Source organism: Panicum virgatum, chromosome 9N (assembly GCF_016808335.1).
Source record: "Panicum virgatum strain AP13 chromosome 9N, P.virgatum_v5, whole genome shotgun sequence".
Taxonomy (NCBI): domain Eukaryota; kingdom Viridiplantae; phylum Streptophyta; class Magnoliopsida; order Poales; family Poaceae; genus Panicum; species Panicum virgatum.
The window spans coordinates 75,757,599-75,780,599 of record NC_053153.1 but is presented as its reverse complement, the minus strand read 5'-3'; the positions used below and the strand labels follow the sequence as shown (position 1 = coordinate 75,780,599).

At 44.2% G+C, this 23,001-nt stretch overlaps 3 protein-coding genes across 5 annotated transcripts; 1 reads left to right on the top strand and 2 right to left on the bottom strand.

The window, feature by feature from the left end:
- Positions 1-3,773: 3,773 nt before the first annotated feature.
- Positions 3,774-8,410, top strand: LOC120691169 (aminotransferase ALD1 homolog). Its single transcript, XM_039974170.1, has 8 exons — positions 3,774-3,924; positions 4,049-4,110; positions 4,225-4,292; positions 4,386-4,502; positions 6,791-6,853; positions 6,980-7,084; positions 7,204-7,254; positions 7,343-8,410. Exons 1-8 carry the CDS (start codon positions 3,902-3,904, stop codon positions 8,198-8,200), a joined length of 1,347 nt encoding a protein of 448 aa, XP_039830104.1. The 5' UTR covers positions 3,774-3,901; the 3' UTR covers positions 8,201-8,410.
- LOC120691170 (18S rRNA aminocarboxypropyltransferase-like) lies at positions 8,354-12,307 on the bottom strand. 3 transcript variants are annotated; one of them, XM_039974173.1, is made up of 11 exons: positions 11,996-12,307; positions 11,653-11,690; positions 11,281-11,330; positions 11,135-11,200; positions 10,787-10,827; positions 10,510-10,646; positions 9,980-10,070; positions 9,788-9,859; positions 9,165-9,271; positions 9,046-9,074; positions 8,354-8,955 (listed from the first exon to the last, which is right to left on the bottom strand). In XM_039974173.1, the coding sequence occupies exons 1-11, from the start codon at positions 12,076-12,078 to the stop codon at positions 8,746-8,748; spliced, it is 924 nt and encodes a 307-aa protein (XP_039830107.1). In that variant the 5' UTR covers positions 12,079-12,307; the 3' UTR covers positions 8,354-8,745. The 3 variants fall into 3 exon arrangements, with proteins under 3 accessions (XP_039830107.1, XP_039830105.1, XP_039830106.1); XM_039974171.1 differs by having other exon boundaries at positions 8,354-9,074; positions 11,996-12,303; XM_039974172.1 differs by having other exon boundaries at positions 8,354-9,074; positions 11,281-11,327; positions 11,996-12,303.
- A 2,094-nt stretch (positions 12,308-14,401) lies between these two features.
- LOC120691219 (low affinity sulfate transporter 3-like) lies at positions 14,402-18,754 on the bottom strand. The gene is made up of 12 exons (XM_039974240.1): positions 18,161-18,754; positions 17,527-17,575; positions 17,182-17,389; positions 16,891-17,065; positions 16,527-16,592; positions 16,191-16,421; positions 15,980-16,106; positions 15,609-15,895; positions 15,330-15,523; positions 15,167-15,252; positions 14,907-14,983; positions 14,402-14,796 (listed from the first exon to the last, which is right to left on the bottom strand). The coding sequence occupies exons 1-12, from the start codon at positions 18,470-18,472 to the stop codon at positions 14,644-14,646; spliced, it is 1,965 nt and encodes a 654-aa protein (XP_039830174.1). The 5' UTR covers positions 18,473-18,754; the 3' UTR covers positions 14,402-14,643.
- Positions 18,755-23,001: the final 4,247 nt, after the last annotated feature.

Sequence of the window (23,001 nt, the reverse complement as noted above, 5' to 3'; positions counted from 1 at the left end):
TACCGATAATTCTGTTTATACCCCCTCCGTGGGTGTGGTTGGACTTGCTGAGTATGTTTGTACTCACCCCTTACTTAATTTTTACAGAGGAAGATCCAGACTTTGTTCCCGAGGACGTTGAGTAGGGGTTCCGTTCTGCACCCAACCTTGCCTGTGGATAGGGTCACCCGCAGGAAGCTCCGTATGGCGCAAGACTCTGATGACCTCTTTGTAGTTAATATCGTTGTTTGGGTTTTAGTTGTTATCCTCGCGATAGTGGTGCTTTACTGCCCACTTCCACTTAGAGTTGTATGGTGATGTACCATCTGATGTAATAAATGTGTTATCAGCCTCCTGGGACTGATATTGTATCACATTTAAGTCTTCTCTTATGAGGGGACGCTTCATTTAATCCATAGACTAGCCACACATCCATATATGATATATCTAGGTAAAAAGAAGCTCCTTGGCCTCATATAGTCATATGACTAACGCTGCAATAATGCCACTGTGCAGCAAAATCATGTGAAGCTATGCTATCTTCCATCACTACCGGATTCGTTTTGTTTGCCGAGTGCCCTAATGCACTCGCTAAAGGCTTTACCGACGAGTACCACCCACGGCATACGCCACACGACAACCAAATACTCAGCAAAGCCGAGTTTGCCGAGTGTTTTTTATCGGGCACTCGGGAAAACCTTTGCCGAGTGCTGGGGGGCTCTCGGCAAAAAAAAAATGGCCAACTGATGGTGACACAACTTTGCCGAGTGCCGTAACGGTCCACTGGCTAATGTTTAATTGCAAAAAAAAAATTAAAATTATCAAACTGAGGTTTGACCTCCAAACCTTTGACAAGGGGACGGTCCGCGGATGGCAGCAGATGGTCCACCGGCTAATGTTTAATTGCAAAAAAAATTAAAATTGTCAAATGGATGTTTGCGGAGGTTCGGACCTCCGAACGTTTGACAGGCGGACGGTCCGCGAGTGGTGGCGGACGGTCCACGGGTGGCCGCCGACGGTCCGCCGGCTATTGTTTAATTGTAAAAAAATTAAAATTGTCAAACAGATGTTTGCCGAGGTTCGGATATCCGAATGTTTGATAGGCGGATAGTCCGTGGATGGACTGCGGACGGTCCGCCGGCTAATGTTTAATTGCAAAGAGATAAAGAGATAATGGCGGCAATGGCTGCCTCACGAACGCCGTACGTGGCCGGCACGTGCACAGCTTTGATGGGTGTTTTTAATATGGCACTTGGCAAATCTATGTTTCGCCGAGTGCCTTGTATGTGGAAATCCGCAAATAGATAATTTGCCAAGTGTATTATTTATGCCGTGTGTTTCTCATTCTGCTCTCGGCAAACCTTCTGGCACACGGCATATAGCCGGTTTCCGGTAGTGCATATAGGATAACTGAAAATGGTATATGGTATCTAATAACATATACGATTGAAATGTGAAATTAATGCATCTTCTAACAAGTTATATCGCCATGTCAAGCATATATATTTCTATTAGTGGAGTTGAATAGTTAATTTGATATGTATATGTGATATTAAAGACTAACTACGAAAAATATAAACATGAATGGAACAAGTACACCAGTGCCGTTGAGATAGCATATATGATATAGCGAAACTAATTTGTAAAAATCTGCTGATGCTAGTCAAACAATAGTACGACAATTGTTCGAGTGCTAATAATGTGTATGCATGAAAGAGTACTTATATGTGTGTGTGGACGCGTGAGCCAACCACTATTTCTTAAGCTGACCATGAATGCATGTCTCGACTTGTCGAGTGAGCTGCATGTGCAGAGACTATCACTAACCAGCTGTACGTAGTACTGAATAGGGAGATGCTAATCTTCAGTTTGCTGACTTTACCTCGCCGCCCTGCCGGCCGTCCACATCCTTCATCGACCAACCTGCCTCCCAAGATCCTCGAAGAAAGCTGGGCATCATCCATGGACATGGATGACACCGCCTCAAAATCCAAAACCCTAAATTTAGCAGTAGTAGTGCAGCATGCGTCTACCATATTAAGAAGAGGAAAATTCAGACACATAATATAGGAGGTGTCGATCTATAACTAATAATAATTATTTTTAACGCTTTGATTTGTGGTTAGCCTTTCTGGATATGCCATGCTACGTGCATGCTCTCACATATCATTTTTCTTATGCCTATTCTTTGAGTTGGGCAGTTGGGGATCTTATATATATGTATCAGAGAACAAATTACACTACTTCTTCTTCCACACAGACTGAGAAAAGAATTACTGAAAATTATAAAACACACACACATATATAAATTGGATATAGCAATAAATCAGCAAAATTCTTTATGGTACCTCACAAAAAGCATGCTTGCAAATCTGAAGATAAATAATTGAGTAAAGTGCGTCACCGGTCCTGGATGACACAACGACACAAGTTTAGGGACCGGTGATGGACTTTACTCTAAATAATTTGTACAAGGACAAGAAGATTTATCATCAACCACTCTTAAGCTACTACTTCTAACGTTGACCCTGAGGAGGAGCTGAAACATGAGATTTGACTTAAAGGTCTTGCCTGAAAACAATAAGGAGAATTAGGAGTCAACTCAGTTAGCTAGTCCTATATACGCCTAGAGATATTCTTATTTTTTACGGTTAGGTCATGAGTCATGACCTGGAAACAGATATAAGATTAGCAATTGTCGTTCCATTGAATTTCCAGTGTACAAGGTCTTTCGAAAAAGGATTTCCAGTGTACAAGAGGGCAAAATTGATCTTCCTGCTCTCAAGAAAGAATAGACATGGAGGCATGGAGCTAGTAGCGAGGTCCTGCAGTGCGGAGTTGATAGACACATGCATATATGTTTACCCTAGGTGCGTTGACTCATGCAGTAATTACATATGTTTACAATGGTTAATAAGTAGTTCCATTTTAGATAAAAAGGGAAATAACAGAGGTTTACAGAATTTAAGGGTCTAGATATATAGAGGCTTTTCAACGTATCTCGTTTTGTACGGCTACACAAGTGATTGGAAAACTTGGTAATGGTCAGGGTCTGAGGTCTGTATATATAGAAAATTCTTCGTGGAACTGCACGAGGAAATGTTTAGCAAAAACATGCAAAAATCAATCAAGCACATAATCAGCCCATGTGGGAATACCAGTGAAAATCCCAGTTAGAACACTTTCTGCAAATTGTCTGGAAAGTTGCACATGTGCATGTCCCTTCAGTGCAGCAATCTCGGATTATCCTATGTCCCGGAGCAGATCACTATCGTTGGTTCGGCCGTGCATGTAGCCATGTAGGCTATGCAGATACAGAGAAGTCATAAAACCATCTCCATAGTCAGTTCTTCACTGCCTGACCGGGCCATGTGTTGTGGTTCTGGAAGTGTTCTGGTCAATTAGAAGATTTCAACTTGTAAATTCTCATCAAATTCACGGTTTGGTGGCGATGGAATGCCGGTGGGCTGTCTGTACAGGTGGCATGCCGGTGAGCATTGCCGGTGTGGACATAGCTTGCCCTAGGGGACAAACTTTGCGTAGCCAAGGACCGCCTAAACTGCTAGAGAATCTGTTTGAAAGAATTGAAACTGAATTCAGATTGCGTCCAACCATGGAAAACATTTTCAAGATGGACCATCCGGGCAGCAGTCTACCGAAAGGAGCAGGCTACTTTTCAACGCGAGCCTTTTCGAGCCAGAGCTAGCTGATAGTCAGGCTCTCTGAAGTCGTCTGAACTCTATAAATCCAGCATTGCTCACATACAGCTCTTACCACCTTTGGTTGTGCTCCGACACTGCAAACACGTCCATCAGGAGCTCAACTTTTTGCATCCAACTGCTATTAGCCTAGCAAGGACATCACATTCTATAGCTCGCCCCAAGCTTTCTGGCTAGTATAGGCCAATCAACAAGCTCCATCCATGCCGGCAAATATGATCTCCAAGTACTGCATACATCAATTCATTTAACTTTTTCAGCTTATTTGTAGTGTGGGGGGGATGATACGCGCATTCATAATTAGGGAACTAGATCATCTGATTGCTCTTCCGTGTTCATCCTCCATGCAGGATCCTTGAGAAGGCTGACCTTCCACTGGATGTTACTGCACCTCATGTAGTGAAAACTGAAGGTACTGCATGCTTACACCAAAACCACGGCGTGGCTGTTTCTGTGTTCTTCGTTGCATTCTTGATAGTTCGTCATGTCTAACAACTTCCTCCATGCTACTACTACTTCACTTCAGCTGCTCGGACCAGCGTTCTTCGCAATCCGAACATGGAAAAGCTTCAGAAGGGCTACTTGTTCCCGGAGGTACCAACTTGACCCTTTGACAAGCTAGCGTAGTAATCTACCGTCTTATTTCACTAAAGCTAACATGTGAAGTTGATCCTGATCCTCCCTCAGATTAGCATGAAGCATGAGGCTCACCTGAAGAAGTACCCTGACGCTAAGGTCATAAGCTTGGGTATCGGTGACACAACTGAACCCATTCCAAGGGTCATAACGTCGGCTATGGCTGAGGTATTCTTTGTTCTTTATTTTTTTAGATAATGGAAAAAGATCAGGCTTCAAACCCCTCCAGAGAGAGGCATCAATCCAAAGACCAATACACACAAAATTTTGAAGCTTGAACTCTCCTTCTCTCTTTTTCTCTTAACATGCAGGCATGGGAAAATTTTAAACAATATAAAGCTACATGAGGTGTTTTAATGAAAAAATATTGTCAAAATTATGTTCTTGGGTGAAAATACCCAATTATTATAGTCTGTCGAGGGTTAGCTCTATAGGGCTTTGTTTGCTTCTTAGCACTAGGTTAGTGCATAATAATGTGTTCCATGAGCTTTTTGTTCCACGGGTTGTAAACCAATTTTTATTCTCTTCTTAATACAATAATGCACAATTTTTCTGGGTATTCGAGAAGAAAAAATATTGTAGTACAAGATATATATAAGCAAGAGAAGTGGTTAGCAACTTAGCATTCAAGACACGCACATTCTTGAAAAAAACCAGTACCCATAATATCATAATTCATATCATAACGTCAAAAGACAGATCCAATCTCAAAGGTGAATGCAAAATGTATTGAGCAAGAATGGGCGGGTGCAGGTCTAGCCCCGTGACGATTCGTTTGCAACTTTGGACAGAAGCTGCAACGACTGCGACCAGTCCTACTATACCGATCAAACTGCCCCGGACAACGGACATAAATAACGGATATATTGAGTCAGACTGAACTTTCTAAGTTTGCCAACAAACGTTTTCAGAAAATTAAGTTGGGCATGTGAAGATAAATGACTATTAATGCAGTCTTACCCGGCATTATGCTCTTGAACACAAGGATTGAACTACTACTACTTATCTTTCCGAACCTGTTCTCTAATCCTCAACCAAAATAGTCGAGATGACCATTTTCCTAGCACTGAATTATTCCCTCCACTCCAAAATATATGCATTTCAAATTTATAGGTCCAATAAATCATCTTCAGTTTAACTAAGCTTATAGATAAAAGAATAGCAACATTTAGGACATCAGTTATCTGCTATGAAATATAATTTCGGAGTGTAGCTGTTTGATGTGATAGTTTTTAGTACTCTTCTATATAAACATTATGAAATTAAATATAGTTTGAGAGTTTCACTTAGAACAAAATTAGAAATACTCATACTTTAGGACAGAGGGTATTTGCTTGTGCTGTTGGCCCTGCATGAGTGCTCTCTGCAACATGTTAACGTCATGTTCGTGTATCACCAGATTCTCACACGTTTCGCTTACATAAAAGAACTTTCGCCAAAACGTAGAAGACGAGTAAGTGCCAAGATCCTTCTGTTCCACCAGTTGGAAAATGAACTGAATGTACTGTGTGATTTGTTTCACATGCTGCAATTTTTCTACCGACAAAACTTGAAAGGTCCTTCTTTTGTCAAGGTTTTCCTCTTGTTCGAGACCCTGATGGCCAGGTGTACGTCAGTACGTCACTGCAAGCACGTCATGGGCTCATGGGCTCCTCCCCTGTTCTCGCTATTTTCCACACGTACAGCCATAGCATCTGTAAACTGACGTACGGCTCCTGGGCCAACCCTAAAATAAATCATTTCAAATTTCCAAACATGAGAGAGCATTTCCAGTTTCCAAATCATTTGGTCAATGGATGTCTTCGGCAAGCCAATATTTTGACAGCAGGGGGCAAAAAGGAGTATGATTCGATGACTGCGACCCTTGAACTGATTTTAAGATTGTTTGCTTGACTTTGGTTGCGGGTTCATGCACGTCTGGAATCACGCACAACCCAGCTTTCTTTACCCTTTTGGTCAGGATTGAGTTCGAGCCATCATTGCATTGATCTATACTATAAATATTATAAAAGTTGAAACAATTGAAATTCTTTCTCATCAAAATTAAATCCGCTGCACCTCTCATGCGGAGGTCCCACTTGTCAGCCAAAGGTTTGACAAAAAGGGGGTGGAGACCTATTTTTTATAGAAGAAAAATATTTGTACCGAGATGCTAATACTTTTTATACCATTAATTTCCGATACCCACCTCTGGAACCCCCGCATGTTACTTTCCTTTGCACATGCATTATATTCACCCATAATTCACATCATTATTTATTTTGGAAGGATAATAATTGACATGATTATTTTATGAAAGTAAAAGAAAAGATGTGTATTATTTTTTGAAGAAAAATAAATGACATTTTTATTTTTATGGAAGGAAAATTAAATACGTGCTGGTGGTCCACTAGTTTGTTTAAATAGATTACCAATTTGCGTCGTGGAATCAAAACTCTTTTGTCCTGTTTTCGCAGTATACACTTGCGTTATCCACTCAAGAAGGATATCAGGGTTACGGACCGGAGCAAGGTCAAATGGTAATGCAAAGAACAACCCTCTACACTGAAGTCTAAAGTGTAGTTAATCCTGCTACAGCTACCTAAAGCAAGCCCATGTTTCAGTTCACTCAACCACGATCTGATTTGCTTCGCGAAAATGTGCAGAACCTGCGCAAGGTCATAGCTGAGAAAGTGTACCCAAACATGGGGATAAAGGAGTCTGAGGTGTTCATATCGGACGGAGCGCAGTGTGACATTGCACGACTGCAGGTATATTCTAGAGCGATTAAGTAATTTACTGATGAACTGTTTTGCGATCTCCATTGACCATTGTTGCTGCTCAAGATCTCACCTTCTTCTTCTTCCTGCTCCCGGCGCCACGCACGCAGATGCTGTTCGGGCCCAACGTGACCATCGCCGTCCAAGATCCCACCTTCCCGGTAGGTGACCGTGCAGTGATCTCTGCAGCCGCCAGCTGCTCGGTTCACGCGCGCGCCCGTGACCGTGATCTCCATGCTGCATGTGCAGGGCTACGTGGACAACGGCGTGATCGTGGGGCAGACCGGCGAGGCGGACGAGGCCGGCAGGTACGCCGGCATCTCCTACATGCGGTGCGCGCCGGAGAACCACTTCTTCCCGGACCTCTCCCGCGTGCCGCGCACCGACGTCATCTTCTTCTGCTCGCCCAACAACCCGACGGGCCACGCCGCGTCGGCGGCGCAGCTGCGGGAGCTCGTGGACTTCGCGCGGCGGAACGGGTCCATCATCGTGTTCGACGCGGCGTACGCGTGGTACGTGTCCGAGGACGACGAGGAGGAGGGCGGCGGCGGCGGCAACAACAGCAAGCCGCGGTCCATCTACGAGGTGCCCGGCGCCCGGGAGGTGGCCATCGAGATCTGCTCCTTCTCCAAGTTCGCCGGGTTCACGGGCGTCCGGCTCGGCTGGGCGGTGGTGCCCGGCGAGCTCCGCTACGCGGACGGCTCCCCCGTGGCCCGCGACTTCGACCGCATCGTGTGCACCTGCTTCAACGGCGCCTCCAGCGTCGCGCAGGCGGGGGGGCTCGCCTGCCTCGCCACGGAGGAGGGCCGGGCCGCCGTGCGCCGCGTGGTAGCCGTGTACAAGGAGAACGCGCGCGTGCTGGTGGACACGTTCGCGTCGCTCGGCAAGGAGGTGTACGGCGGCGCCGACTCGCCCTACGTGTGGGTGCGCTTCCCGGGGCGCCGGTCCTGGGACGTGTTCGCGGAGATCCTCGAGAAGACGCACGTCATCACCGTGCCGGGCAGCGGGTTCGGCCCCGGCGGCGAGGGGTTCGTCAGGGTCAGCGCCTTCAACAGCAGGGACAGGGTGCTGGAGGCCGCCGCCAGGCTCAGGAAATACCTCGCCTGAGTGCCCAACTACACGGACCACGGAGCGCGTCGCCCTTACTCCGCATAGTATATATACACACATACGTGATCAATAACATTGTTAGGCGCTGATGATGCGCTGAAAACTGTACCAGCCATATTGGTACTCTTCAATCCACAAAAATGCACGAGCTACACATGTATCTTCATTGCTTTATTTCAAACTATAATAGTAATTTCAAGTTTTACACATTGCCTAAAGAACTCAATGTATGCTTCAAGAGCTCTGAAAAAGGACGAAAAGAGCTTACTGCCCCGTACTACGATTCTTAGTTATGAACGCCCCTTCTGTTTCCATAGCTTGTGTTACACAGGTATGCACCACAGCTGTACAAGGATTCATTTTCAACCATGAATGGATCCATGATCCAGACGCAAAGGAAACTCAAGTTCATTTGGACCATATACCGAAAGATACTACCATGGTTTTTTAATAAGGAATACTACCATGGTTTGGTCCACAGCAGGCGCTTGCAAGCCACTTTCGCTCAATTATTTTTCAACTGTTGCCAAGACCCCACCATTTTAGCCCTTCCTTTTACTTTCACTTTCTTCCTCGCTTTCCTCGTCTTGGTTGAGGTTCAAGTGGTTCAAGTTCTCCTCGAGAGGTGGCAAATCATCATCAGAATCACCCTCAGATCCTTCCTCGCTTTCCTCATCTCGGTTGAGGTTCAAGTGGTTCAGATTTTCCTCAAGAGGCGGCAAATCATCGTCAGAATCACCCTCAGATCCTTCCTCGCTTTCCTCATCTCGGTTGAGGTTCAAGTGGTTCAGATTTTCCTCAAGAGGCGGCAAATCATCGTCAGAATCACCCTCAGATCCTTCCTCTTTGCTTTGGCGTGATTTTTCTGCCTCTGTGGCACAAAATCAATGATCCAGAATTAGTTTAGTAATTTGCACATAGAAGGATTCTGGAAAAGCGAGTTACTTGCTGAGATTATTACCATTTACAGGTGGCTTTGGAGCACTTGAGTTACCTGATAACCAGGAGTTCTGCACATTGATTATCTCAGATCCATTTTCACATTTGGAGTACGCTTTCAGGAGGTCTCTGCACATTGTTACAACAGAAGAGTGTGAAACCTGACCTAAATGCATCTCGTAAAAAAGAACATGACTAGTATGAAGAGTTCAGGCTTCACAATCTAACTGCTAAAGGTTTGACATTAGTAAATAACATCAGATGGTCGCAACGATTCAAATATTATATTCACCTCTATCCTTAACATGACTCTGTGCAGGCTGCCTTCTGAAATTTGCTGGACAATAGTGAAATGCCATATGATAACAATGTCTGCTGGAATATGGTACCAATGTGGTATTAGTATATATAGGACAGTGTAGATTGTCTTTGGCAACATCCTTGGTCCTTGGTTTGGTACCCATTCAGCTTATGGAACAAAAGAACTTTATCTATCTACTAGTTTTTGTTTGCAGATTTTAGTTTGCCCAAAATGGTTCACACATTCATTATGCACCATAATTCATAAACAGGCAAATTGATGTATGAACAATAATTTCAATACAACATATATATATGATACTTTAATTATTCCATTGGACTAACCTGTTTAGCGACAAGAATGAGTGACCCCACTTGAATTTCCCAAGCAGTAAATGTCCTGTGTCTTCCTCCCCACTGAAAATATGTAAATAGCATAAGCTGACACCTCATGATAATTAATCTCTGTACTGGACTACAAGTTCATGCCAGAAACATATTCCAAAAATAGTACCAGGCAAACAAAGGAATTTTTACCATATTATGAGGGCTGCTGATAAGGCTTCCACACAAGACAGTTCACATGGGCGCCCATAGTTCACAGGGTTTGCTGCTACCAACCATGGCACTGCATATGTTAAAATAAACCATAAGCTCCATTAACAAATACTAGTCTGATTCATAATATATATAGTACACATGATAGGACCGACCTAGTTGCATAGGCTCTCTTGTTTTTGTAGGTGGGACCATATTGGGATAAAGGAAATCAACTTTATAAGAAAACAAGCAAAAGTAACAATCCAAAATGGAATTGTACAGGCTCAAAATTTGAACCACAGTTAACTTGACAAAATGATCAGATTTAGAAATAATAACTGCTTTAATATTATACCCAATCATTTTACAGAACTATATCATTTGTGTGCTGTTAGCCTGTTACTAGGACTCAAGCAGAACAGATAAGACAGTAGTACCAAGGGGCCACATACATAATTGTAATGACAATTAATGAACATAAAAGGTGCAGTTTCTTATATTGAATTTATTTAATACAACTATCTTACAGAGGCGAGGAGCGCCACAGCGGAGTTTCACAAAAGGGACATCACTTAAACGTGCCCAGGAACAATCAACCACAGCCAATCCTTTTCTCTGCACAATAGGATGATCTGCCTTGGATACACATTGTGTCCCAACAGGGCTGAAAGAAAAAAGAATAAAAACAAGTAAGCAGCAAAACTAACAGTGTATCTCAAAACAATTTTACTGGAGTAATCTTTAGTTTGTTTTTCAATTGTACAGCATAGAAAATGTTTGAATGCATATAGCTAATAAAAATACCTGAGAACAACACCACCAAAACCATTGGTCACCCGTAACTCCTGGAAGACAAAGAACAATCTTCTCATGAACAGCTAAACTTTTCGTAGATTAGTGCTGGCCTAGACAAAATGTGTGTTTACAAGAACAAACACAATTTTGAGCAGATGAGCTTGAATAACATTGGCATGCCAGATTATCATACACCATATTGGAATTTTAGACAATCGTACCCCTATACCCATGTGTGTGCAGAATTTGTACCTTTTCATGTATTTTGTCAGTTTTAGCATGTCCGTTGGTTCTGATTTTATGATAATTGAGAAGGGTTTGGAACTTTGGATATTGGTGAACCAAGTAGTGTGTTACCTTTAGAAGCCCAAATCTTGAAAGCTTACGACCAGTACACCTTTTAACATCACATTGCCCAAAGTCCTATGCAACCAGAAACGCAAGAGCATCATCACAAATGTCAAATGAGCATCATATAATTACATATGAAACATTGCACCTACCCACATTGCAAGTTGAATTCTTGAACCTTTAAATTCCTCTTCGGTATCTTCTGTATAAAAAAGCAAAATGGTATTCACAACAATAGCCTTTAAGTTTTGACTTCTGAGGTAGTTTTAAGTGATTTCATGAAATCAGGAAGCTGGTGAATCCTTAAGGTAGATTCGATGATTTATAGTTGAAAGATATGACGTAGCATATGAAATAGCTCAAGCCATGTTTACTGGTATGTTTCTAATTGAAATAACTGATAGCTCAGACATTTTCTTTTCATGTAAAGGTATCTCAACATTCTACAGTAGATTATCAGTTCTAGTACATGACTACACATGCCCAATCCACAGAATATCAAAAAATAAAAGAAAAACGTGTACCTTCCTGCCTTGGAAGTGAGGTCCCAGGACCATCATCCCTGAAATTGAAGATTAAAAGTGTCGCTTTACTCCATTTTTTTTTGAGAGAGAGAGAGAGAGAGAGAGAGAGAGAGAGAGAGAGAGAGAGAGAGAGAGAGAGAGAGAGAGGAGACATATATAATACAACAGTGCATATTCGATCGAAGTGCACAATATCCGCCAAATACTCGAAAAAGTGCATATGATGCAGCGAAACTAAACACTGATCAAAACCTTAAATTTTAATGGATTCGTCCCAGTAATAGTAACTACAGATCGGTAAAATCTAGTGTAGGCAGAGATCAACAAGTAGCGTAGATATTACCAAGAGGCTTCTTGCTTGTTGCGGCGTGAAGACGACGACGAGGAGGAGGATCCGCGGCCGCGGCTATTGCGATTGTACCCCATCTTGAAGACTTGAACGGCTTCCCGGCGGTGGTTTTGCTCGGCTCAAAAGAGGGGTTTAGACTTGTGGGGGAGCAGCAGGTGGGGCGGGCTGCTTGCCGCCGCGCTGGGAGGGCGGTGGCTATCCTGTTCTACGGTCTGCGCGGGCGCCCACGAGTTTCGGCGGCGGCCGGCGGAGGGAACTCAGGTCTCGGCACAGCAGACTCACGTGCACGCACGAGCAAGCTCGTGGATGCACCACCGGGCCTTCCCTAACGCATAATGGGCCTACCAGGCCGGTTCATTCACTCTTTTCAGTGGCCGGTCAATGGCGTTTTTTTTATTTTTATATTTTTAAAAATCGTTTTTTACAGAAATATATTTTCGATTTCATAATTTAGTTTTGTACCCCTACCGCCCAGCTGCGGGGTGGTAGGGACCTGAATGTAAATAAAATTTATTTTTATTCGTATTTTGCGAGCTCCCTTCGTGGAAAAACAATGGCGTAAGGTAGCTGTTGAAATCACAATTGTCAGAAAATTCGAGGGCGAACCTGGAGACAAGGCCGAAGCGGGCTCTCCCGCTCCCCTACTCTCCTGGCCTCCTCCATTCTTTGGGGCCTTCTTCACCGTCCATCCATCTCCCTCTCCTCCTCACTCTCGCCCGTTGCATCAGCGCATCGCTCCCTACTAGCCGCCAGCTTCTCACTCTTCGGCATCGCTGCAGTGCCCGCGCCGGCGCACACAAACATGGCCGCGAGATCGACGACGGCTCGACGCCGGGAAGAGGGATGACGAAAGGGCACCCGGTGGTAGTGGTACTCATCGACGACGTGGGCCGGGAAAATGGGCCCAAGTGAGTGTGGTGCGGTTGAGAGCGGCCTGCTTCAATTAATTGGTAAGCCCACCAGGCCGGCCTAGTATCTTATTGGACCATAGATGACCTACTACTAAGTAACAAAAGGCAAAAGTCTATTTTACCTCCTCCAAAGTTGGTTTTCCTCCTACAACTATAAAACCGGGTATTTCACCTCCCTCAACTTTTCAAACCGTGCATTTTACCTCCCTCGAGCGGTTTTGAAGACTGTTTGCTACAGTAACCGTAGTTTTGTCTTTTACTTTTTTTAAAAAAAAATTCAGTTGAATCTTTGAAAAATCATAGTAAATAAAAAAATCATAAAATAGAAAATCCAATTTTGTTGGACTCCACACGAGTAGATATATACAGTGAATATATTATATGGTATACTTTAGCATAATTTTTTTACTGTAACTTTAGATATATACTTTTCTGTAATTAATTTATAGCTACAGTTTTTGTAACTTTAGATATATACTTTTCTGTAATTAATTTATAGCTACAGTTTTCGTCGTCCCATTATGGTGAATTTTTTATGGTGGGCTAATCATTATATGATTGAGCTATAGTAAATTTTTTATTATTATTAGATCATGTATGACTGAGTTATAGATTTATCTATAGATTCGTCTAGATTTTTCTATAGATTTATTTAGTTTATATAGATAAATTTATAGATCAGCCAAACATGATCTAATAATCATAAAATTTTTACTACAGCTCAATCATATAATGATTAGCTCACCATAAAAATTTCACCATAATGGGACGACGAAAACTGTAGCTATAAATTAATTACAGAAAAGTATATATCTAAAGTTACAGTAAAAAAATTATACTAAAGTATACCATATAATATATTCACTGCATATATCTACTCGTGTGGAGTCCAACAAAATTGAATTTTCTATTTTATGATTTTTTTTTTATTTACTATGATTTTTCAAAGATTCAACTGAAATTTTTTAAAAAAATAAAAGACAAAACTACGGTTACTGTAGCAAACAGTCTTCAAAACCGTTCGAGGGAGGTAAAATGCACGGTTTGAAAAGTTGAGGGAGGTGAAATACCCGGTTTTATAGTTGTAGGAGGAAAACCAAACTTTGATGATAGTTGGAAGAGGTAAAATAGACTTTCGCCGTAACAAAAAGAATAGCACGGGCTATGTGTCTTCCCCGAGGCCCGAGAGCAAACGCGACCGGCTTGATTCTGTCCCCGCCGGGGCGAGCGGGCGGCGGGGCGCACCGCGCACGGCTCGACGCGGCGACAGAATCGTGAAGAGCCCTCCCTCCACCTCCCCGAACCCTAGCGCCGAGTACGCGGCCCGCCGGACGGACAGCGCGGCAACACCGGCTTGCCTGTACGCCCTGCTCCTCCTTTCTCTCTCCTTCTCTCAGTTTTTTTTTTTTTTTTTTGCAGAAGCGCAACTGTATGCTTGTGGACTTGTGGTTGCATCTGGTTCTAAATTTCCTGTAGCTCTTGCTAGGAGTACTACGTTTCTAGGGTCGATTCATCCTTGTTTAGGAAGAAATAACATCCAGAGACATACTAGGTTGAGTAAATGACCAGAACACCAAACATGACTCTTTGTAGCACGGCGGGGTTTTGTTCCCCACCAGCCACCAGCCACAACATGCCTGCTCATCATGTGCAAACATTGCAGTAACACCTTCATAGGATGCAGATCTGCATCACTTATGGGATTATTTCTAATGATTAGCACGCGCTCGCTCAACATTCGAGAGCCGTTCCCTTATGTGCACTTAGACAGGCCTCCACTGCTTCACCTACTGTCAGGAATATCCAATCTTCTCCTACTCTGTCCACGACCCGTGACACTTTCATCTTCTGTACTGCATTCCATCCTGGACCAGCTATAGCCATCTGCAGATAGTTGTTTCAGAAATATCATTAGAACCTTTTGCTGGGCAATTTGGCATTATATGTCTCTTGTTTCCAAACTTATAAGTATGCTAATCGGTTCTGTAATTCACCTGTATGCCAAGAGACACCAACTCCTTGTGTATGTCTTCTAGTGCTGTTAGCCCTGAAGTGTCAGTGTTTACAACACCTGCAAAAAGAAAACATGGTTATATCAGAATACATGGAACAGTGGCGAAACTTGCCTAAGACTTGAGTTGGAGGCCAATTCTCAGATAAGACAGCTACATTAGTGTATATGTATATCTAGTAATTAATTAATAAAACAATGCATTTCCTTCTATAAATCTTGCACATGATCTTAAGCACTTACTTGACATATCAAGGACCACTGCTTGTATCCTCTCTTTGCCCTTTCCATCTGATGCCTCCACTTCTTCCCGGACCCAATTTATGATCCTGAATGAACAGCATTTAATTGAAACTTTATACTCAATTTTCATAAAGCCTGATTTATATTGTGAGATCACTAGTACCTTTCTTTGATGAAAGTGGCATTGATGAAACACATGAAGGATGTGTCAATGCGTATCGTCAGTACAGTCGGAGTTCGGCAAGCCACAGGGTATTGCCTGATGCTGCAGAAGATATTTGTCCCTTGTAGCCTGCCAAGAATCTCTACTTGAGGTCGGAGTGAATGTATGATGATCTTTGCGAAGGAAATGGCAATCTGCAGCAATCAGTCCCCCGCAAGTCAGAAAGCTGAAGCATAATGTTCAAATGTGATTCAAATGGAGGTATGTCAAGCATCTTACTGCAACTGCAAGGCCGATCTCCACCGAACCAAATAAAACACCAACGAATGCGCCAAGGCATGTGAGGAAATCCATCTTGTCAACTTTCCATATGTTGCAAGCTTCTTTGATGTCAATCAGTCCGGGAAGAGCTGATAGAATGATGGAGGCGAGCACCGCCATGGGTGTGTAGTATAGGAACTTCATAAACAACTCTAAGGTGATGAACACAGTGATGGACATGATGATGTTTGACATCGTTGACCTGGCGCCTGCGCTGAAGTTCACTGCTGTACGGGAGAATGAACCTGCAAAACAATTGTCAGACGTAATGGCCAACATATTTTGCCTCCTTCAAAAAGATTGCAGCAGGCACCAAACATAATGATAACCTGTTGCGACATAGCATGAGGATTGAGATCCAGCAACATTTGAAAATCCCATGGCGAGCATTTCCTTGTTTCCATCAAGTTTGTACCCTCTTATCGAAGCAAAAGACCGTCCAACGGCAATAGCTTCCTGGGAAAGGCAGTGCAAACTTCTCTTTCAGGGCATCTGCATTTCACCATTGAACACGAGATGAACTGCTTTCTAGTCAATTACCGTAAGTGCGATGACTGCACAGACGATGGCAATCTTGGCACACTCTGCAGTATGAGGTCCATTCAGTTGTATCTGCTTGACCGAGCTTGGGTTCACCCCTGCATGCACCTTCTGTATGATCTTCACGCCATGCTTGTCAGCTCTTGTAGCGTAGACCACAGTAGTGGACAGAATCACCGAGATCAAAGGTGCAATCGCAGAAAGCCAGAACAACTTCTTGTACCTCCTCCCCTGTGGTCGCGTTGTACAATTCATGTTGTGTTGATTAGTAAGTTACCGCAAAATTCATCAGGCAGGCAAAAAAGAATAGTGATTGAATTGAAAAAAAATTCTTACGATGAACCGCGTGGCGAGGATGAATATGAGGAAGGAGCATCCGATGAAGAAGTTGCCCGGGTGCCACTGCATTTGGATAACACAGACAACAGGAGCCACATGAGAAGCGGACATGAGTAAAGCGAAACACCAGATGGGCGCGTTGACATGAAGGCGCGTGCTGTCCCTGTCCAAGCAGTGGGCTCCAAGACTACACAGTGTCGAGGCAAGTGGCCATATGCTCTTTATCCAAAACAGTTTTGTGGAGTGGAGTATTATTCCAAGTAATGACCGTGACTAATCGGTGTCTGTTGCGGTGTGTGCTTGTGTGGGGAGAGGACGGAGGAGCATAGTGTTTCCATGGCGCCAGGGAGAAACAACTCACCGGGTCGTGTAGCGCCGAGCACACAGCCTTGATCACCGAGACGATGTCGGTGCTGTTTGTGAAATGGCTGAGCCCAAGGAGGCCCTTGAGCTGCTGCAGCCCGATGACGATGGCCGCGCCTGCCATGAACCCAACGATGGCAGCGTGTGACAGGAAATCGACGAGAAATCCCAGCCTGGGACATGACGAACCGACACTGGTAAAGACCACTTCCCTATACTATACTATACATGTAAAGACAAGGCGGCAGAATATACTTGCACGTGAACTTGGTAATAATAACAAGCAGACCTGAACAGGCCGAAGGACACCTGGAAGACCCCGGCGAGGAAAGTCACTGTGAAGACGAGCGACCGGTAGGTCGCCGGGTCGGCGGCCGGGTCGACGATGTTCTGGATCATCGACGACAGCAGCAGCGAGACCACGGCGACGGGGCCGATGGCGATCTCCCTCGACGTCCCCATGACAGCGTAGATCAGAGGCGGCACAACGCTCGTGTCTTTCAGGAAAAAACACAGAAAAGGATGTGTGTGTGAGAGAGAGAGAGGGCGGGGGAGAAACATCATTATGGCGTTTACTTTGGCGCAAGCTAAATTGTTGTGAACAGCCATGGAGAGGCTTATGATTTATACTTACAAAGGCCGTACTGAGGGTCCAGTTTGGCAAGATTGGCGTATCCAATGCTCTGCAATATCATATACAAGTTAAAGTAATCCACATGTCAGATAATTAAGGACTAGGAAAAACTTGCCAGGTGTCACAGCGCGCAAATGTGTTCTGAATAATCATCCAAGACTACTGGTAGCTGTTCTTATTTGTTGGTGAGATCACTATTACTCAAGTGAAGACGTACAAAAGCATTATTAATAAGAACCAAGTGAAGCTAAACTTTAGCTGCTAAAGCGTGAATTGGGCAAGCGTGTGAGACATGGTAGCTTGTGAATTGAGCAAGCGTGAATTGTACAAAAGCTATGATCCTTGGAGCATATGGTAGGTTGCTGCCGTGTAACTAATGATTGTTAGCTCATGACTGTGACTGAGGTTTAGCGCAAGAAACACTAGCCTTTTGACACTGCAAAGAGATGTACTGAATTCAAGAATCAAGACTACTATTACTAGCAGTTTGCTAGCTAGCTCGGTTGCTATGTGTTGGTGAGATCATTTTTCAAGTGAAGACAAACAAAGCATTATGAAGAAGCAGTTGAAAGTTGAGAATTGATGAGCAAGCATGTACCACCATCACCGGCCGGCTACCGGGGAATGAACCTACCTGCGGGATGCCAAGGCTGGCGAGAGTGAGGCCGGCCATGATGTCACTCCTGAAGGACTTGAGGTTGTAGCTCCTCCCCCACTGCAGCACCGGGAACACGCACTGCAGCGCCGTGAGGACCCACGCGCACCGCGGCGCCCGGCCGCCGCCGGAGGCCCGTGGCCGGAACGCCTTGCCGACCACGGCGGCGAGCTCCTCGCGCAGGCTCAGCGGGCCGGGGCTGTTGAGCACGAGCTTGGCCGTGTCCGGGCGCCTGGATACCTCGAATGCGGACACGGTGGCCGACGACTCGACGGCTGCCGAGGCCTCCATGGCTAGCTAGCAAGCTAGCTGGTGAAGTGTTTGGGGGAACTCGGGAGCAGGAGCTCCCTGGCTTTAAAAGGGGACCCTGGTTCTGGCGTTTGGACGGAGAATCTCGCGGCGAGGTGACAACGATCACGGGCGGGCTAGAATTCCTCTCGCGTAAACATCACCGGGGGAGACGGATCATGTAAGGGCGGCGATATTATTCTCAGGGATTAGAGGAACAAGACACCCATCCCGTGCATGGATGAACCGAGCGAGCCTGCCCGCCCCGTCGCAATGGAGGAAATGCTCGGCTGGAGTGGGGAGGCGGATGCCGGAGCCAAATTGACGGGCTGCTATATAGGGACTGGGTGCGGTGGAGCTGGTAGTGGAGTGGCATGGACCAGGCACACAAAGAAGGCCACATGCATCAGCGGTGACCACCCGTGGGCGGCGTACGACCTTTTTCGCTGCTCCGCGATTATTCAACGCGGCACTGTGCTGCTGCCGCCTTGTCACTACTCGATCATGTTTCACTGAAACAGCCATGCATGTTCCAGAGACGAAAATAGATGCTACAACTAACTGAGATAAAAAAAACATATCGAGAAGATAAGAGCGAATTAATAGCAAATACAAGTATGTCTTCAAAAAATTGGGATAATTATGCTGTTACGGTATTTATTTTCCAATCATTTCCTCTAAAACTAGGAAAGCAACCAATGTAGGTTGGTTCAGATATTTGTTTACTTGTAGTTGTCTTACTTGAAAGATTAACCATAATACAACGTGATCCAAGATAATTGTTAGGAGGCCACCTCTAGAAAATGTTATCCTCTTGCAGTACATCCATGGCAAAAAAAAAATGTTGGAGGGGCTTCATAGGACCGGCGGCGGTAGGAGGGGCTAGAGCCGCTTCAGACCCACCACTTGATTCATCCCTGCAGGTTTGTTTGGTTTGGCTTTTGTCTGTGACTTTTGCCCCCAGAAAGCTAAAAGCCAACCAAAGCCACAACCAAAAGATCGACGGCATCCGGCGGAGCTCTCGCGCAGCATGGAGCTCGTGCGCGTGGGTCTGAGGCGAGGCACCAGCGGAGCTCGCCCTCGGATCGCGTGTGGAGGCGGCCGGCGGAGCTCTCACGCGGGGAATGGAGCTCGGACGGAGGAATCGAGAGCCACGGCCGAAAAAAGCAATGTCTGTCCTGCTGTGAATTTCTTGCTGACATCCGAGTCGTTTGATTGTCTTCTTGACTTTCGTCCACAGCCACAGCTGACAAAAGCAGAACCAAACGGGCCCTAAATCTTCACGGCAGCCCTCTCCTACTTTTCTTAGCTGTGAGAGGTAACTCTTTTTTTTTAACGAACCACACAAGATAGTGTGAGTTTCATTGATATAGAAGAAAAATACAAGACAACGGCCCTAGAAGACCATAGTCAGGAAAACAAAAGAACTTTTAAAAAAACAGGACTCGTCCGATTGGATTGGGACGTCAACACAGGAAACCCTGCAACTCAAACTCACCCGATTAGATTGGGACATTAACACGGAGAGAACTCGAAACAAACTTCGAGAGACCCTGATCGATTGGATTGTGGCATCAACACAGTCAAGGCAACTCCGCTATACAACGCTGGCCGGACAAATCCAAACCGGTGCGGCAAACCACCCTCTCCTGCACTTGAAGTCGCCGCCAAGATGCAGTCCAAAGCCAAAGGAGAAAACAAAGGAAACAAACAGTCCTGCACCGAATAGGCCATCACCATGCGGGACCCAATGCCGTAGTGCCGCTGCAACAGTACCCACCGTTCGACAGAGTGGAACCACCTGCTCAAAATTATCGACCTGGCACTGGTTATGAGAGGGGTAACTGGATGTAATTTTTGGGAGATGATGCCACACGTTAATGGCGGACCATATGTTAATGGGAATGCAAATATAGATGTTAAATTTTCTTTGCAATTACGGTTATTTACATGTGAATAATGAACAATATAGGGTTTTACGACCGATTTGCATATAAACAGTTTCTCAGATATTCGGGGCTATTACAAACATTTCATAACAAATTTACAGTTTCACAGTTCTTTGAACCAAATAGATTTCAGGTTTCTCACAGCTTCCAACTCACAACAGTTTTTTCACAGCCCACAGCAGTTTTTTTTCATAGCCACAACTTAACCAAACGCATCCTAACATCTCATACAAAAATGTTTGCTTCCAATGTATAATATCTTAGTGACTAAATATGAGTTTGGTTCCCAACTTATCCTTGATCCTCCCCATGCAATAATTGAAAAAACAAATACGGCTGTGTCAGATATGTTGTGCTCCTCTAAAATACAAAAAAATGAAATACTTTGTTGTGGCCATTACTAAGGAGACATGGGCGTCTTTCCTGTAGAAGACGCCCAATATATACGAAATTACTAAGAACACACGCACAGGAACTAATCAAAAAAATTATGTTTCAAGAAAATAATAATAATAAACTGAAACATTGTCAATACAAAATTATCGTATTGGTATGTGTCCAATCTAAAAATGTACATAGTCAGACTTCTAAAAATGTACAAAATTTGAATTCTCACGTTAAACAAATTTTTGATTGGATGGAGCACAGAAGCTTGATTTTGTTTTCACTTTTTACAGAAGCAATGTCTGATCAAGTGTTTGAGTTATGGCTAATTATTTTTTCAGAACAAAGTGGCATGCTCATTAACGGCGACACATAGGGGTGTACATGGATGACCCTTAGGTGCACCTCCTATCTTCTTTATTTGTACTATTTCTCCAAAATGAGAACATATTTTAGAAAAGTAGCACAATATTGAAACTAAAGAGGGTTGGAATAACACCTAAAAGTCACCAATTTGCACCCCTAGCGACACATCTATAGTGACCTCATCAATCTCAAGATCAACAAATGTTTTGGAGGCGTTCACATGGATAAGGTGTGCCTGTGTAACCGGTACATATCTGTTTTTTTAGGAGGGATCCACTTGGCAGTTTGACCCCTTAATTTCCAAATTCCATTTCCAGAGAGCATTCCAATAATGCTGGTCAACTCTGCCGCCACACATGCAGCCACGTGCCCACATTCTGTTACCACATATGTTGAAAATGCATTATTATGCACATAAGTAATGTCATCAATTATGCTAAAAAAATATGAACATATGACTTATGCACAGATGCACCTTCCCGATATTAATTACTAAGTGAAGAAGAGTAAGTAGCAAAAAAGAAAGTAGCAGTTGGAGAATATGAGAGAAATTTCGTCTGGTATCATCTGTCTCCTCAAGAATGTCAACTTGGCTACTGTGCGAGCACTCGGTGTTGCTACTTGCTAGGTAGCTAGGGATGGCTCAGGCGCTAAGCCAAACACTGGACCATGCATGATGAGGCTGTCATGGCGATCGCACAGAGCCTGGCTCCATGGTATCTATGATTCAGAAATTCTCTCTCACCCAGAGAATAAATAATAATTTACCCGCATTATTACTTTGCACTAATGTGTGGTACGCTTATGATTACCATTATTTATAATATTTGTTTATGCTCAACCTGCCGGCGCTGAATTTGTGTCACTGATGACGGCAGAATTCGCAGACGTCAATGACATATGGCCATTGTTATAACCTCGGGTGTGTTTAGATCCGCGAAAATTTGGTAGGAAAGGTCACATAGGACACTGTAGCACTTTTCGTTTATTTGTGGTAAATATTGTCCTATTATAGGCTAACTAGACTCAAAAGATTCGTCTCGCAACGTACATCAAAACTATGCAATTATGTTTTTTATTTACCTACATTTAGTACTCCATGCATGAGTCATTTGTTATATTTAATGTTTCGATGTGATGGAAAGTTTGGAAAGTTTGGAGGAGTTTAGGAAAATAAACACAGCCCACATAAAAAAGCTAGCAGCGAAGTGAAGGCAACTATGCAGAGTTGCAGACAGCATTGTGGCGGTTAGCAAGTGCAAAGAGCAACACGAGTCTATGGAGGACCAATGATTAGGCAAGTGAAACACCCAGACCAATGATTAGCCCTGGAACGCGTGATTGCAATTGGCTGCCAGAGATAGTGCCTTCAGGAAGTTGAGATCCCACTGCTGGTCAGACGACCGAGGAAAGTGCCAGTAAAACTTTTCCTCGCTTCCGGGCCAGTGGTGGTCAGAACTTGCATGCGCATTCGGCAGGACCGACAGGTATACGCAAATGCTTGCTTCTTATTTGCTGGTTGCCGGTAATGCGTTCTGCCGTGATGGCATACGTGCAAGCTTCAGATTTTTCATGAGAATCTTTGGATTGTTTGGTTCAATTTCGATCTGAAAGGAAAACCTTGTGGCGTTCAGAGAAATGAATCACCGTTATTGCCGCTCCTGTCCGGCCACATTGGTTTTTCTTGAACGTGATTCAGGTGCTGAGTGTGACGGAACCGCCAAATTAAAACTCTAATTAAGCGTAATGGCCGTCATTTGAATACATCGGGCGCATTAATTTAACGGCTTAATTTGGCGATCCTTTCTCAACCCACGGCCCGATCGAAACAAC

Excerpts from the sequence above, each read along its gene's own strand:
- LOC120691219 (XM_039974240.1), bottom strand. The coding sequence starts at position 18,472 with ATGGAGGCCTCGGCAGCCGTCGAGTCGTCGGCCACCGTGTCCGCATTC. Across the intron at positions 15,896-15,979 it reads CTCATGCTATGTCGCAACAG|GTTCATTCTCCCGTACAGCA; the intron begins GTTATCATTATG and ends ATTGTTTTGCAG. Across the intron at positions 14,797-14,906 it reads TGGTGTCTCTTGGCATACAG|ATGGCTATAGCTGGTCCAGG; the intron begins GTGAATTACAGA and ends AACTATCTGCAG.
- LOC120691170 (XM_039974171.1), bottom strand. The coding sequence starts at position 12,078 with ATGGGGTACAATCGCAATAGCCGCGGCCGCGGATCCTCCTCCTCGTCG. Across the intron at positions 10,647-10,786 it reads TTTGGTGGTGTTGTTCTCAG|CCCTGTTGGGACACAATGTG; the intron begins GTATTTTTATTA and ends TTTTTCTTTCAG. Across the intron at positions 10,071-10,509 it reads CTGTGGCGCTCCTCGCCTCT|TGCCATGGTTGGTAGCAGCA; the intron begins GTAAGATAGTTG and ends TAACATATGCAG.
- LOC120691169 (XM_039974170.1), top strand. The coding sequence starts at position 3,902 with ATGCCGGCAAATATGATCTCCAA. Across the intron at positions 3,925-4,048 it reads CCGGCAAATATGATCTCCAA|GATCCTTGAGAAGGCTGACC; the intron begins GTACTGCATACA and ends TCCTCCATGCAG. Across the intron at positions 7,085-7,203 it reads GTGACATTGCACGACTGCAG|ATGCTGTTCGGGCCCAACGT; the intron begins GTATATTCTAGA and ends CCACGCACGCAG.